Source organism: Neomonachus schauinslandi, chromosome 9 (genome assembly GCF_002201575.2).
Source record: "Neomonachus schauinslandi chromosome 9, ASM220157v2, whole genome shotgun sequence".
Taxonomy (NCBI): Eukaryota; Metazoa; Chordata; class Mammalia; order Carnivora; family Phocidae; genus Neomonachus; species Neomonachus schauinslandi.
The window spans coordinates 65,307,427-65,321,618 of NC_058411.1; the positions used below are offsets into that span (position 1 = coordinate 65,307,427).

The following is a 14,192-nucleotide window of genomic DNA, read 5'->3' on the forward strand; positions in this document are numbered from 1 at the left end:
TTTAGGAAACTTAGAGGTAAATGCTGGAAGCTGGATCTATTTCTTTTAACCCATTGATGAAAATAAAAGCAAATAAAAATGTCCTCCAGTAGCTGACTATTGACTTGAAGGAAAAAAAATGTCTAGAAATTAATACATGTACTTAGATAGCTCCTAGATTGAAGTACTAAAACAAAAAAATCCTAAGAGTAATAATGCAAAATAAACTATAGATGGATATTTTTCTGATTAGATTAGGGAATTCCATTCTAAGCAATATAAATAAAGGCAGAAAAAATATTTATAAAGCAGCTTGAAAAATACAGCCCCATAAAAAATTAAAAGATGAATGACAAAAAAGCAATTGCTTTTATATATAACAAAGGAATGGGGCACCTGGGTGGCTCAGTCGTTAAGCGTCTGCCTTCGGCTCAGGTCATGATCCCAGGGTCCTGGGATGGAGCCCCGCATCGGGCTCCCTGCTCAGCGGGAAGCCTGCTTCTCCCTCTCACACTCCCCCTGCTTGTGTTCCCTCTCTCGCTGTGTCTCTCTCTGTCAAATAAATTAATAAAATCTTTAAAAAACAAAACCCAAAGGAATGACATTCTTTACCTATTAACAGTCTCTCCTTTATTTATGTGTAGAAAAGGAATATTCCAATATAAAAACACATAAGGAATTTAGAATATGATATTCAAATAAGAAGACCAAGTGACCAATAAGCACATTAAAATGTTTAACCTCACGTAAGTAAAAATTAAAATGAAAAATTCAATTTTTGCCTACAACTTAATTACTCAGGGGTGGGAGAATGTTTAAAAACTTAGCACTCTTTCTTTCTTTTTTTTTAAGTAGGCTCTACACCCAACGTGGCATTTGAACTCACAACCGCAAGATCAAGAGTCACAGGCTCTACCGATGGAGCCAGCCAGGTGCCTCCAAAACTTAGCATTCTTATGTATAGCTAGTACTTATTGCTTTTAGCTTAAAATAACCTTTATTTGTATATACTCTCGTTCATTCTCTTTGCAGATCTGTACTCATCTAGAAGTTGACATGTGGTCACACTGGAGTCTGGGTTTATTCCTCACCTAGATCATGATGATTTTATAGTTGAAAGCTTGTCTTCAAAGAAGGCCTCTTGTCCTTTTTGGAGTCTCTAACTCTACAATCTTACCTGTTTTTTTCCCTTGGAATTTAAAAAATCTGCTTTCTTAAAGAATAAATCAATTTTCTTTTCTTCTTGGTGAACTAAACAAGTTCATTTCTTTTTTATTTCCCATGAAGATATCAGTAAGATAGGCAACATTTTATCACACACCCAGGTTTTAGTAGGTTTTTGGCAGATGTCTATATGGTTGACATCTCCATTAGGACCTTCTTTTTCTTTTTCTTTTTTCCTTTTTAAAGATTTTATTTATTTGCCTGGGAGAGAGAGAGAGAGAGAGAACAGCAGGGGAAACAGCAGGCAGAGGGAGAGGGAGAAGCAGGCTCCCCGCTGAACAGGGAGTCTGATGCGGGGCTCAATCCCAGGACCCTGGGATCATGACCTGAGCTGAAGGCAGACGCTTAACCTACTGAGCCACCCAGGCATCCCTTATTTTTCTGTTGTACCAGTTTTGTCACATTATCCTTATTTAACCTGATCTTACAGACTATAATTTATGAATGCTCTTAAACAAACAACAGCATAAAATGTTTTTATCATATATATTAATAATCTATCATCCATCCATCATCATCTTTATCCGTATGCTTACAACTTCCAGTGTTCAATTATATAAAAAGAAGGACATCCTGGGACCATATTTTCTCTTTCCAATTTCTCATTTCCACATTGGTATATAATTTCTCTGATCCTCAGTTTCTTAGGCTGAAAAATGGTTGTTTTAGAGGATAGGACCCTTTCAGCTATAGAATTGCGTATCTTTTCCACTCACTTCTCTTTCTCTGTTGCCCATTTCATCTGAAAAAAGCATATAGTGCTTCCAGACTGACTCCCATTCAAATCAGATTCTTCTTCTTCTTTTTTTTTTTTTTTAGATTTTATTTATTTGAGAGAGAGAGCAAGAGAGAGTGAGGGAGCATGAGTGGGGGGGAGGACAGAAGCAGGCTCCCGTTGCACTGAGCAGGGAGCCCGAAGCAAGGCTCCATCTGAGGATCCTGGGATCGTGACCCGAGCCGAAGGCAGATGCTTAACTGACTGAGCCATCCAGGCGCCCTCTAATCAGATTATTCTTAATCCTCTTTCTGATAATTAATTATGAATTAGTGGACACTCCCAATATTATGTGCATCTGCTTTTGTCATTCATGCTCTTCTTCAAAGTATCTGCTTTTAATTATCTGAGCAATTTTCTTTACCTTTAACTTTTAACTTAAGGTCTTTTAAATTTGTTGTATAGTACTCTGTTTCTCAAAGTGTGTTCTGTGGAACACTAGCTATGTGAAATGTTAAGATATGCTACATGGTAAAAACAATAACAGCAACAAATGAGGAGGGATTTTAAAGTCAAGAATGTCTAGAAAGTATTGTTAAGTGAAATAAAGCTTGTAGGACTTCTCAATGCCTTTATATGCTAATTTATATTGAGGATTTAAGTGCTAATTTAATTTATAAGCTATAACAAAAAATGAAATTTATGCAGTTATTTTCAGAATTATTTCAATATACAGCTCTGTTTTAGAGAATATCCTACAGAATTAGCATTTATCTTTGGAAATTGTTATAAATACCTCCATATGCTTCTGCACACCCAACTCACTTTTACATAGAGTCTTTGTTAGGGTATTGAACCTTCTTTCTAAGATAGGTTACCCACAATTAAAAAAAAAAATGAAATCCTGGGCACCTGGGTGGCGCAGTTGTTAAGTGTCTGCCTTCGGCAGGTCACGATCCCAGGGTCCCGGGATTGAGTGCCACATCGGGCTCCCTGCTCAGCGGGGAGCCTGCTTCTCCCTCTCCCACTCCCCCTGCTTGTGTTCCTGCTCTCACTATCTCTGTCTCTGTCAAATAAATAAATAAAATCTAAAAAAAAAAAAAGAAAAGAAATCCTATTTCATGAATATAATTTGTATAAATAGCTATTCACTTTCTATTTCTTCTTTTTCAAAGTTCACACATCCAGAAGGCATTAAAACCACTGAATTCTTTAAAACCTTCCACATGTTCTATGTATAATTTTGAAGCCCCTGGAGATACCCATCAGATTTCTTTCAAGTATTATCTATTGTTCATTCTCTTGTCGTTCAGCAAAAGTGGGTAGTAGTTGGCAAATGGTCAGATCTCAGGTGCCTGCCACAGAAATTGTAATAACCACTCATTGGGAATTTTCTGCTTCTTATGGGGAGCTCCTGTGGTTTGAGTTTTTTTTTTTTCTTCTTCTTCTTGTTTCTCCTTATTCATTCTTTGTCATTCAGTAATTTATCAACTTCTTAAAAGTAATTTTAATTCTTCAGGGCTTCCTTAGAATTTTCTCCCCCGCCCCTGTTTCCTTCTGAGTGATTTCCAACACTCCACAAGAATCTTTCATACTATTGAGAAACCAGAATATAAGAAGCAGCTATTTACATAGCTTACTTTCTTCCTAAGTAGGACATCTAAGCCCTGTAAGTTGCATGTAACTGATGAATGCCTGAAGTCTTCCCTCTGTAGATTTCTCATCTAACATCTCCACACTAATGATTTCCAAATGTGTTTTTGGCCCTATTCTCTTTCCTAAACTCTGGGCTCAAGTATTCAGTTGTAGTTGTTATCTCCAGGTTGAATATCTGGTGGCATCTCAAACTCCACATGGTAAAGCAGAAATCTTATTTCTCTCAAAACTTGCTTCCTCCTTATCTTCTCTGTTTCGATCCAGCACCACCAATAGGCTAATTGCTAAGAAACTCATGAGTCTGTCATGAATCCCCTCTTTTCTCTCTCCCTATAAACCTCATTCATCAGTTCTACCCCCAAAATAGAGCCGGCATCTTCCTATTTCTTAATATCTCTACTACAACTGTAGTCGTCCAAACCACAAATGTCTCTAGACTGGACAACAGCAAGTCTCCTACCTGGTGTCTCTTCTTTGATTCTTTTCTCTTATACATGGTAGCCAGAGTGTGATTTTTAAAAAATGCTAATTAAGGGCACCTGGGTGGCTCAGTTGGTTAAGCGACTGCCTTTGGCTCAGGTCATGATCCTGGAGTCCCGGGATCGAGTCCCACATCGGGCTCCCTGCTTGGCAGGGAGTCTGCTTCTCCCTCTGACCCTCTTCCCTCTTGTGCTGTCTCTCATTCTCTCTCTCAAATAAATAAAATCTTAAAAAAAATGCTAATTAAATCTTATTCTCTGGTTTAAAAAACCTTTCAGTGTTTTGGCAGTGCAGCATAATAGAAACTCTTAACTATGGTTTTCAAGACCCTTTGTGATCTGGCTTCTACCAGCTATCTGACCTCATTTCACACACTTTTCTTGTGCCTTGAAAATGCCAAGTACATTTTTTGTTACACTCTTTATGTTAACTGGTCCCTATGCCTCGAGTGTAATTAACCCGGATCTTCTTAAGGCTGGCCCTTTTCCATTATCTAGGCTTTGGCTCAAGTGTAAACTCAGTTGAAACCTTCCCTCATCCCTAGTTCAAAGCAGTGTTCCTTTCTCTACTATCCTCCCCACAAGTCATTCTTATTACTATTGCATTATTTTTATTCATTGCAATTATGATTATCAGAAATAATCTTAGTTACTGTTTTCCTTTTTTTCTTTCCTTTTTAAATGTGATTCGTTATGGCAGGGACCTAGTCTGTCTTCACAGCTGCACGCCTGGTGCCCGTTTAGTGCCTGACACAGAGAAGGCCTCAATACTTTGTTGTGTTACCTATTAAACACGAATGTCTTCAGCTAAACTAACTTTTTGTGAGTACCTTGTAAACTGACAAGGAAACTTTTTTTTTCCTGGTAATAGAAAGTTGGGGGAATACTTTATCCAAACTTTAAAAGAAAATGAAACACGTGTTCTGACATTAAAAAAACAAAAAACAAAACACAACTTCCTAGAGAATTCAGAACAGCATTGTATCAAGAATAAACCCACCATTCTTCTACTTTAGCTGAATCTGGCATATTAGAAAAATTATACTCTACTATGGATGAAGAGAACTACTTCATGAATAAGGAGGCAGGGAAAATGCCAGTCCATCCAGGTAGACCTTATCACACCATCAGATCCAGAGAGAATAAATTTAAATCTCTTCTAGAGCAGCGAATGACATAGGGTCATTATCCGTTGCTAAGCCTGAGAACAGGGGTCTAACAGGAAACTAACTTTTGATGTCCTGTCCTGGGTCAGAAACAGAGATCAAGACATACGTACATACATACATACATAGAACCAAACGGAATAAAATGCAATTTAAATACAAAAGAAAACGTACATAATGATTTGCTCGAGTAGGTGGTATGCGCACTTGTGCAGCGTAAGGGGAAGGACTGGAGAAGTGGGCTACGTAATTTGCCCAGCCCACTGCAAAATGAAAAATTATTAAGAATTCCAAGATGGTGAGAGGCAGCAAAGCACTGTGGCAGAGCGTTACACCCGGCAGGGCCCTTCTGAGGTCAGGGCCCTGTGCACCTGCACCCCTGAAGCCCATCCTGGGGGAAGGACAGGATTAGAATTCGTCTCCAGACTGGGAAGCACCCATCCCCCTACCCCTGTCAAGACAACAACAGCAACAATGAAAAGCAACTACCAGAATTGGAGCAGATAGTGCCCAGCCTTGATGGTGGTGGCGCTGGGTGAGGCCGGGAGCACCAGTCCTACAAAGCAGACCTTAGAACGATGGGAGGGGAAAGAAACCAGGGTGTCCGAGGCTCCAGAAGTAGAGGTGTCAGATAGAGAATAAGATAAAGGGAAAGAGGCCACATCAGACCTTCCTCCTGTCTTTATGTAGACAATGCCTGCTCTTTCAAGAGACCATCTCCTCAGTTCGGCCACTTGTGTAAGTCTGGTGCCTTGGGAGCCGCGGTGGAGTAGGTGAAGTTGAGTATCGGGGTGTGTCAGACACAAAAAAGGTAGAGACAGGTTTAAATACATTTCCGTGGACAGGCTTCCTACCCTCTCTGGCAAGAAACCCGAGGGCTCCCAGAAGGAGGCGGGCTGTAAGTGGATTTCCGAGGACCCTCTATTTTCATCGTCCCTTGAAGCTTCGAAGGTAAGACCCACGGAAAACCGCAGGGCTCGGCGTCCTTCGGTCCATCACAGGTCACCCCACTGGTAGAAGTGCGTTGTCCTCGGGCATTTGGAACTGGTGGCGGGGACTGGGGACAGGGAAGCTGGCGGCGCTAGGAAGCGGGTCGGAGGAGATGCGCCCCGTCCCCTCCGTCTGCGGCCGGGCACCCCGGCCAGCGGAGACCGGAGTCCGGACGGAGAGGGATGGACCACGCCCGCGGAGGCGGCCTCAAGCCCCGCCGCTCAGTCCTGCCCGGGCTCGGGGAGGCTCAGGCCCCGGGAACCCAGGGCAGAGGGGGCGGCAACCCGGCACCCTGCGGCTACTGCGGCCGCGCGGCCGCGGCTCTTGCGGCTCCGGCGCCCGCCGGGTGGTGTCTCCGCAGTGCCCGCCTCCAAGCTCCCCTTCCCCGCCCCTCGCGCCCCCTTCCCCGCCCCCGCCCGGCGCCCGGCGCCCAGGCCGCACTGACCCGCCGCCCCGGCCCCCGGAGCGCGCCGCGGCGGCTGCTCCACGGCGGCGGCAGCGCCTCCCGCGAGCGGCGCCCGCGCTCCTGGCGGCGCAGTCCTCCCGCCTCAGCCATTTTCCCTCCCCCGCTCCCCTCCCGATCCTCATCCTCTCGCTCTCCCCCCGCGCGGGGACTTTTCCGGAAAGTTTTTATTTTCCGCCTCGGCTCTTGGAGAAAGAAGCTCCCGGCTCCGCGGCAGCAAAACTTTTCGGCTGCCGCTCCGCCGGCCCCCGCCCTCGGCTGCCCGACCCCGCGGCCCTTGGCGCGCCCTGCCGAGCGATGAGCGCCCCTCCGGTCCTGCGGCCGCCCAGCCCGCTGCTGCCCGTGGCGGCGGCGGCAGCAGCGGCCGCCGCCGCGCTGGTCCCGGGGTCCGGGCCGGGGCCCGCGCCGTTCCTGGCTCCCGTCGCGGCTCCGGCCGGGGGCATCTCGTTCCATCTGCAGATCGGCCTGAGCCGCGAGCCCGTGCTGCTGCTGCAGGACTCGTCCGGGGACTACAGCCTGGCGCACGTCCGCGAGATGGCTTGCTCCATCGTCGACCAGAAGGTAAGGCGCCGTACAGGGGGCGCTGCCCGTCCGGTCGCCCCTCGCCGCGCCAACTTTCCGGCTCCGGGGGCTCGGCCGGGAGCCAGCCTCGCCGGCGCTCTGGAAGGGTCTGGCACCGGCCAGGGTTGGACGCCGGCATCTGAGGCACTGCATTCCCTGTTTCCGGTTCTCCCCTTGCCTCATCTTGCATTCCCGCTTTCTCTGCAGTCCGCATCCTCCTCACCCATTTCCATTCCTCTCGGGACATTTCCAGGTATGTTGCTTGCCCATTTCTCTTAGCGCCTCTCCCTCCTCTTAAGACTTCCCGGCTCCCCCCCTCTCTTCCCTCTGGACCTTGGACCGGCACGTTCCTGGCGCCAGATTCCTCCTTCCCGTACCAGAGTTCCCCTCGCCTCCCCCCCGGGACACGCTCAACACGATTTCAGCACCACTCCCTTCCTCTTCAGGCCCCTCTCCCAGCTCAGACTGATGCTGAGGAGTTCCTGGAATGATCTAGAGATGAGGAATTTCTCACCTGTCAAATAAGCTTTTAAGAGGGGATGATTGACTCAGCCAGCTGTGAAAACAACTGACCAGATCACAACCACTCACCTCCTGGTAGTTTTTTAGTCCTACCTTTGTGTGAACGTGAAAGCAAATTTTTCAACCCTGAGGCACTGATAGTGGGGCGTTGAAGTGGAGGCACAGACATATAAAAGGTGGGGGCACTCCCAGGAGCACCCCAAGGCTGGCTGTGCCCTTAAGTTTGAGGCTGTGGGACTCTGGACGGCAGTTACAAAAGGCAGGTTGGAAAAAGTGCCGTTATCCTGGGCCAGCCCACCCAGGGAGGAGACTCACCCTGCCCACCACTGTTTATAGCTGAATTTCAGGGTGTTTCTGTAGCCATCTAGAGTGATGTTGCATGGAAAGGGGTGATAAGAGTGTGAAGGAGAGGGGGCCATGGCGCCAGGCTTCTCAGTATAAACAGGCAGGGTTTAGGGGGTGGGGACAGAAGTCTCTAAAGGTGCTGAATTTCAGCCCTGGAGGACTGGCTAGTACTTGCCTTATAAAGGTCACTTGAATAATCATGAATGTTTTCTTTAAAGTATTTGGAACAGAGTTTGCTAATTCCAAGTGTTGTTAATTGTGGCATCAAGCACAGGGATTTTAGAAAAAGCCCCAGGGAAAAATCAGTAATCTAAGAAGTTTGTAAAAGTTCTGGAGGCTAGACTAAGGCAACAATGATGTCAAGAATTTTTGGTTATTGAATGTAGTGACATTTTATATTGCATATGAGTCAATCTTTTTCAACTTCCATGTAAATGACAAATTCTGTCTAATTCTAGTATAAGTCCTGTCCTGTGCCTCCTCATCAATATTATGGAATATTTGTTGCAGGTGAACAGAGTACTCTCCTAGGCACTGAAAGCCTTCACTTAGTGGAAGTTGTAGTCTACAACAGTCTTCATTAGGGTGCAAACCAGTGGATTTAAGAGCATTACTGGATAAGCATAAAAACAATGTATAATGAAATTTCTGAAAAAGGTAATGGAATTGTATAGAATTTTCATTTACCTAAATTTAAAACAAGTGGTAGAGTCACAGGGAATATTCAGATTGAGTCAGATTAATATGGATGGACTGTTTTGACCAGCTTTAACACACAACACACACACACACACACACACCCCTTGATGGAGTTTAGGATGGAGAGAAACATTAATGGTTCAAGAGGTTTGGGGATTTGGGATTTTGAATGGAGAGTGAATTCCAGTTGTCTCAGTAGCTACCAAGAAGGGGGTTATATGGAGGGAAGGATATGAGTGCAAAGGGAGAGAGGCTCCAAGCACCTATGGATTGCAGCAGGCCTGAGGGTAGTGACTAGGTTATTTAGAGAAAATATAACGGTGAAAAGGCCTTGAAATTAAAATGAACTCAAATTAGTAGAAGCCTCAGTAATCTTCCACATAGAGATATCAAACCAAGGACATCTGAAAGATGTATTTGCTGTGTAGAAGATGTTTTAGAATGCCAAAAATGTTATGGTAGAAAGAAAACTGGAGTTCAGTCATGAGCTACTTGAGACCTGAGCCAACACTCTGGGGAGAGACCTGGAAAGGTACCGGAAAGGGAAAATCATCAGCCTTGGTGGCTGATTTATAAGGGGAACCTCTTCCTTTTGTATTTACTCTTGTAGCTCTTCTCTTGCTGAAAGAAGTTTGAGAAGTTAAATGGCTTGGGATAGCCAAGGTAAAGAACTCCCTTGTACTTTTTTTTTTTTTTTTTTAAAGGTTATGGCAAAGAGTTCGATTTAGAGATATGGATTTGAGGGTTATTTATATACAGAATACTGTAAGTAAATATTTACTGGATGGTGGGTCTGGACAGAAAAATTTCCATCTCTCTGTCTTCTGTCATCTATCTTGAGCTACATTATCACCCGAGGCAGAAACAAGATTAAGAGGGCTGAATATCCATCACAGGATAGCAGGGATCTCTCTGCTTTGTGACAATGGAAATGGCAGACAGGGTCAGTGCTGAATTAAGGAAATGGGAGGAGATCCTTTGTCCCTTATTTCAGGTTCTTTTAAGTACTGGCTGAAGATAACCATGATAGGAGGGAAAAAGAGAGAGGAAGGGAGGGAAATGAATGTTTTAGGTTGGATCTGAGAGTTTGAAGTCATTTACAATTTATAATGTAGACATGGAGTCATGTTGAGCTTACAGCAGAAGGTTCTCCTGATTTTCTGAGCCCTCTACATTCATTGGGTTTTTTTTTTTAGATTTTATTTATTTATTTGAGACAGAGAGAAAGCACAAGCGGGAGGAGGGTCAGAGGGAGAGGGAGAAACAGACTCCTTGCTGTGCAGGGAGCCTGGTGCGGGGCTCGATCGCAGGACCCTGAAATCATGACCTGAGCTGAAAGTAGACGCTTAACCAACCGACGCAGCCACCCAGGCGCCCCCCTACATTCATTGTTTCATTAACTTTTTGAAAAGGGGTTTCATAAGATTTGAGAATTCTCTAAATACTCATACTAAAAGAGATCAGAGTAGCTTAAATCTTTGGAAGTATTAGCTGACAATTCAATTTATTTCCTCAACATTCATGGGCCATTTCTTGTGGGGTGTGCAACTGAGGTGTGTAGGGCTGAATAAGAGAGATCCTGTCCCTGAGAAACTCATCTTCAAGTTATTACTGTTGTTATTTAGAATTTAGAGTATAGTTTTTCTTTGATTATGTAGATTTGGAAACTGGCAGGCATTTGATTGTACTTGAAAAATTTTAATGGTAATTCAGCATTTTAAGGTAAATGTAGTCCAAGTATGTACTGAATTATATGGCTAAAGAATTACTTCTTTTATCTTTTAGTTTAGGTCAAAAATCTAGTCTGGCTCTTCTGTATGTAACAATGTTTAAATATACAAGATGTTATTCCTTCTTTTTTGGAAGTATTAGCCTAAGGTTTTACTTATGCTTATTTCTTTACTTTGCAAGTATATAACCTTGAAGGCTGTTGTATATAAAGACATGCATTTTGTTAGTATGTTATAAAAACATGATTATTGTTTTCTGGAAGGCAAAAAAATAATAGTAATGGACTTCGCTTTGAAACACTGTTACTTTTTACTATCAAAGGAACCTTGAATATACAGACTAAGAAGGAATTGTTTTGAGGCAAGGAACAGTATCCCAAAGGATGAATTAGTTTGGTTTCATAGTACATTGTCTGTCTATCTACACACACACACACACACACGCGCACACACACACTTTTTAAACAAGCAGTACTAATTTAGGGATGTGAGTTGCAACTAATATGACTACCTGTCCATTCATTTTGGTTATTATCTTATTAGAAAGATGACTCATATTTCCCTTTTGAATTTACTAAAATGAAGTAATAACATCAGTAAGTCTCTTGGCATATAGTTTCAGTTTACACAGTCATGTATCTGACCAGAGAAACTAAAGAGTGAGATTTTATAGAAGATAGCTCACTAAAAGAATAATAAAGGTTAGTGCCTTGATTTGAGAACAGATTTGCTATGCTTATAATTGTTTCACTTTTTTAATTGTAAATTGTTCTCTTAGCAGTTGTAGTGTCATTTTTGCCTTTATTGTAATTTTAGCTACTCTATTTCTACAGATTAAGCTGGAAATAATTAACTACTTGATCAGCCCAACATATGAGGAACAACAAAATCCTTTTAAGCTAATGATGGTGTTTGGGTCTTAGGTGTATACTTTTTTTTTTTTTAAGATTTTTTATTTATTTGACAGAGAGAGACACAGCGAGAGAGGGAACACAAGCAGGGGGAGTGGGAGAGGGAGAAGCAGGCTCCCTGCTGAGCAGGGAGCCCGATGCAGGGCTTGATCCCAGGACCCCGGGATCATGACCCGAGCTGAAGGCAGACACTTAATGACTGAGCCACCCAGGCGCCCCTAGGTGTATACTTTTTATTCAGATTTTATATTTGTCATTATTATAGGTCATTTGATTTCTGATTTAATGATGAAGTATAGAAATTGTCCTTTCATTAAGTGATTCTTAATATAATTCAATAGTGTATGTTTAAAATTATAATTTCAAGCTTAGTAGTATAATAGGAATATATTTTGATGTATATGTAATGCTCATGTACTATATATGTGCAGTTTTTACATATATACATAGTAGTTTATTATCTAAGTATATAAGTGTGTTTTGGAACATAGTTTTAAAAGCCCACTTTGGGGGTGGATCATGACCTGAGCCCAGTGCAGACGCTTAACCACTGAGCCACCCAGGCGCCCCAGAAAACCTTTTCTTATAGAGGTATGCTATTTGACAGTTTTCGCAAGAAGAATATTCCTTTTTTAAAAAAATTTTATTTAAGTAGTCTCTATCCCAATGTGGGGCTCGAACTCACAAACCTGAGATCATGGGTCATATGTCCTTCTGACTGAGCCAGCCAGGCCCCCCACAAGGAGAATTCTCTAGAATATTCTATATTCTAGAAAGTATTCTAGAGAATATTCTAAGAATTAGATGATTGGCTGTTTTGACAAATATAGAAATTAATTTGGGCCTTTAGATCCAGGATTGAGATAAACTTAAAAGAATTTTCTGTGAAATCTATAGTGTGTGTGTATGTGGGGGTTGGAGGGTAGGTGGGGTTGGAAAATTTTTAGTAAAGTTTGAAAATTTACCCCATACTTGATAACTGTGTTTGTCCATATCAACAGGCTCCTATCACGGGTATTAAGGGAGATTTAAAACTTTATTTAGCAGTTATTATTACTCTTTTTTTTTTTTTTTTTTTTGGTGAGGTGTTTATATATAGGCCTTCACCAGTTTATGCATGAATAACTTTATTGACCTTACTGGACAGTACAAACAAATTTGTAAGCTTGTGAATGTGTGGTTGTGACTTATCTAAGATTACTTTGAACATTAAGGATAATATATATAAAGGATTAAATATACTGCCTGGCAAATAGGTGCATAGTAAATAGGATTATTGATATCCCAAGGCTTTACAAACTGGCATACTGTCTTGTTAGCAAAAGAAATGTGTACTTTATCTTATATCAACATTTGAATAAAATTGTAGTATTAAAAAGCAGTATGACTTTAAGGCCTGTAAAGCCTAGATAACATGTTTTCTCTGTCCTCTATAATACGGCAAATCTTAGGAGTAGTTGTTTGAAACTGCTTCTCAAATTTCAACCTCTCAGAATTCCTCAAGGAGTAATTTGATTATTGCTAAATGCAAAACACATATGCTGATAAAAGTACAGCACATCTTCATTGCTTTTTATTATTTTTGACAAGAAGTTGATTTAATTCTTCAGTTGCAAGTGTAATTTCAATGATATTTCATTTGATAAAAAAGGGAAATAAAATAGGTAAGGGTACGGTATTTGGCAACATAATGATTCTCAAATCTGGTCCTGAAGACCAAAATCAGAAGTTCCTTTGCAAATCTACCCTTGATACGAGGAGGAAGGCACTTGGAAATGACTTTGGGAGATCATATTTTGCTATTATACTAGCATGTAGGGGTTGTTTGCTAAGTTGTTACATCTGATGAATAGCTCATATAACACAGTTGTTCCCACACATGCCGAAGTGTGATATTGGGATGAGAGGCAGTTTTACTGGGAAACAACCGAGTTAGCCGTTTCGCTGAGCCAATCACAAATCTTTTTCAGATCTTTTCACTAATTACCCCTTACCTCTTATTAAAGTCCATGCCCCATTATAAAACCTTTAAACAATCACAATCAGTGATCTTTCAAAGTTCTCAGGGTATCATGGCCAACCTTCAGGGGGGACATTTGTAAGGGCTTCAGGGCATCTGGTATAGGGAATGGGAAGAATTTGAAGACACCTAAGAGTGATTTCTTTATCAAAGAAAACAGATTATTAGGGTGGGACAGGAGAATATTTCTCATTTTACGGAAAAGTCCAGTCTCCTGGCCATGAGGAACCATCTGTAGAGTCTTTGTACTCAGTGTCTTTGAAAGGTTTGGTGTGCATCCTGGATATGGAAAGCTGCAACTAAGAACGTATGTGACTTATAGAGTTGTAATTATTTAGAGATTGGTTAGTCCAGTCAGACCCTCAGAACAGTAACAGTAGGGCTCGAGACCCTGTGACCAAAAGCAATGGTCTAGGTCAAATAGCTGTAGCTTTTGCTCTTGTCAAAAGCTGGAAAGAGTCAGGGAAATGGTAGGGTTGGAGGGGTGGCAGTTAAGCTTTGGTATAGGTGGTGACCTGAGCAGGCTACCGTAGGCGAGGCTTCTGGGATTATGAGACTAGGGGCACCAGAGGGCAGAAGAGGACAGTGAAGCTCTGACCTCCTGTGGATTGAGTTAGTGAGAATGGCCCCACCACGTAACTCATGGATAGCAGTGGGGAGAGGTCTAGGGGTGGCTTTTTACAAGCTGAGTAGTTCTCCTTGGAAGTTTTCACAGTGTCGCAAATGAAAGGT

The 14,192-nt window shown here is 42.5% G+C and overlaps 1 protein-coding gene across 2 annotated transcripts in view; it reads left to right on the forward strand.

Annotated features, from left to right (window-relative positions):
- Positions 1–6,969: 6,969 nt before the first annotated feature.
- PRKD1 (protein kinase D1) overlaps positions 6,970–14,192 on the forward strand; it is a 318,037-nt gene continuing 310,814 nt past the window's right edge. For both annotated transcript variants that reach the window (XM_021695289.1, XM_021695290.1), the window contains exon 1: positions 6,970–7,233. In XM_021695289.1, the coding sequence (XP_021550964.1) occupies positions 6,970–7,233 (264 nt within the window). The remainder of the gene's footprint in view (positions 7,234–14,192) is intronic.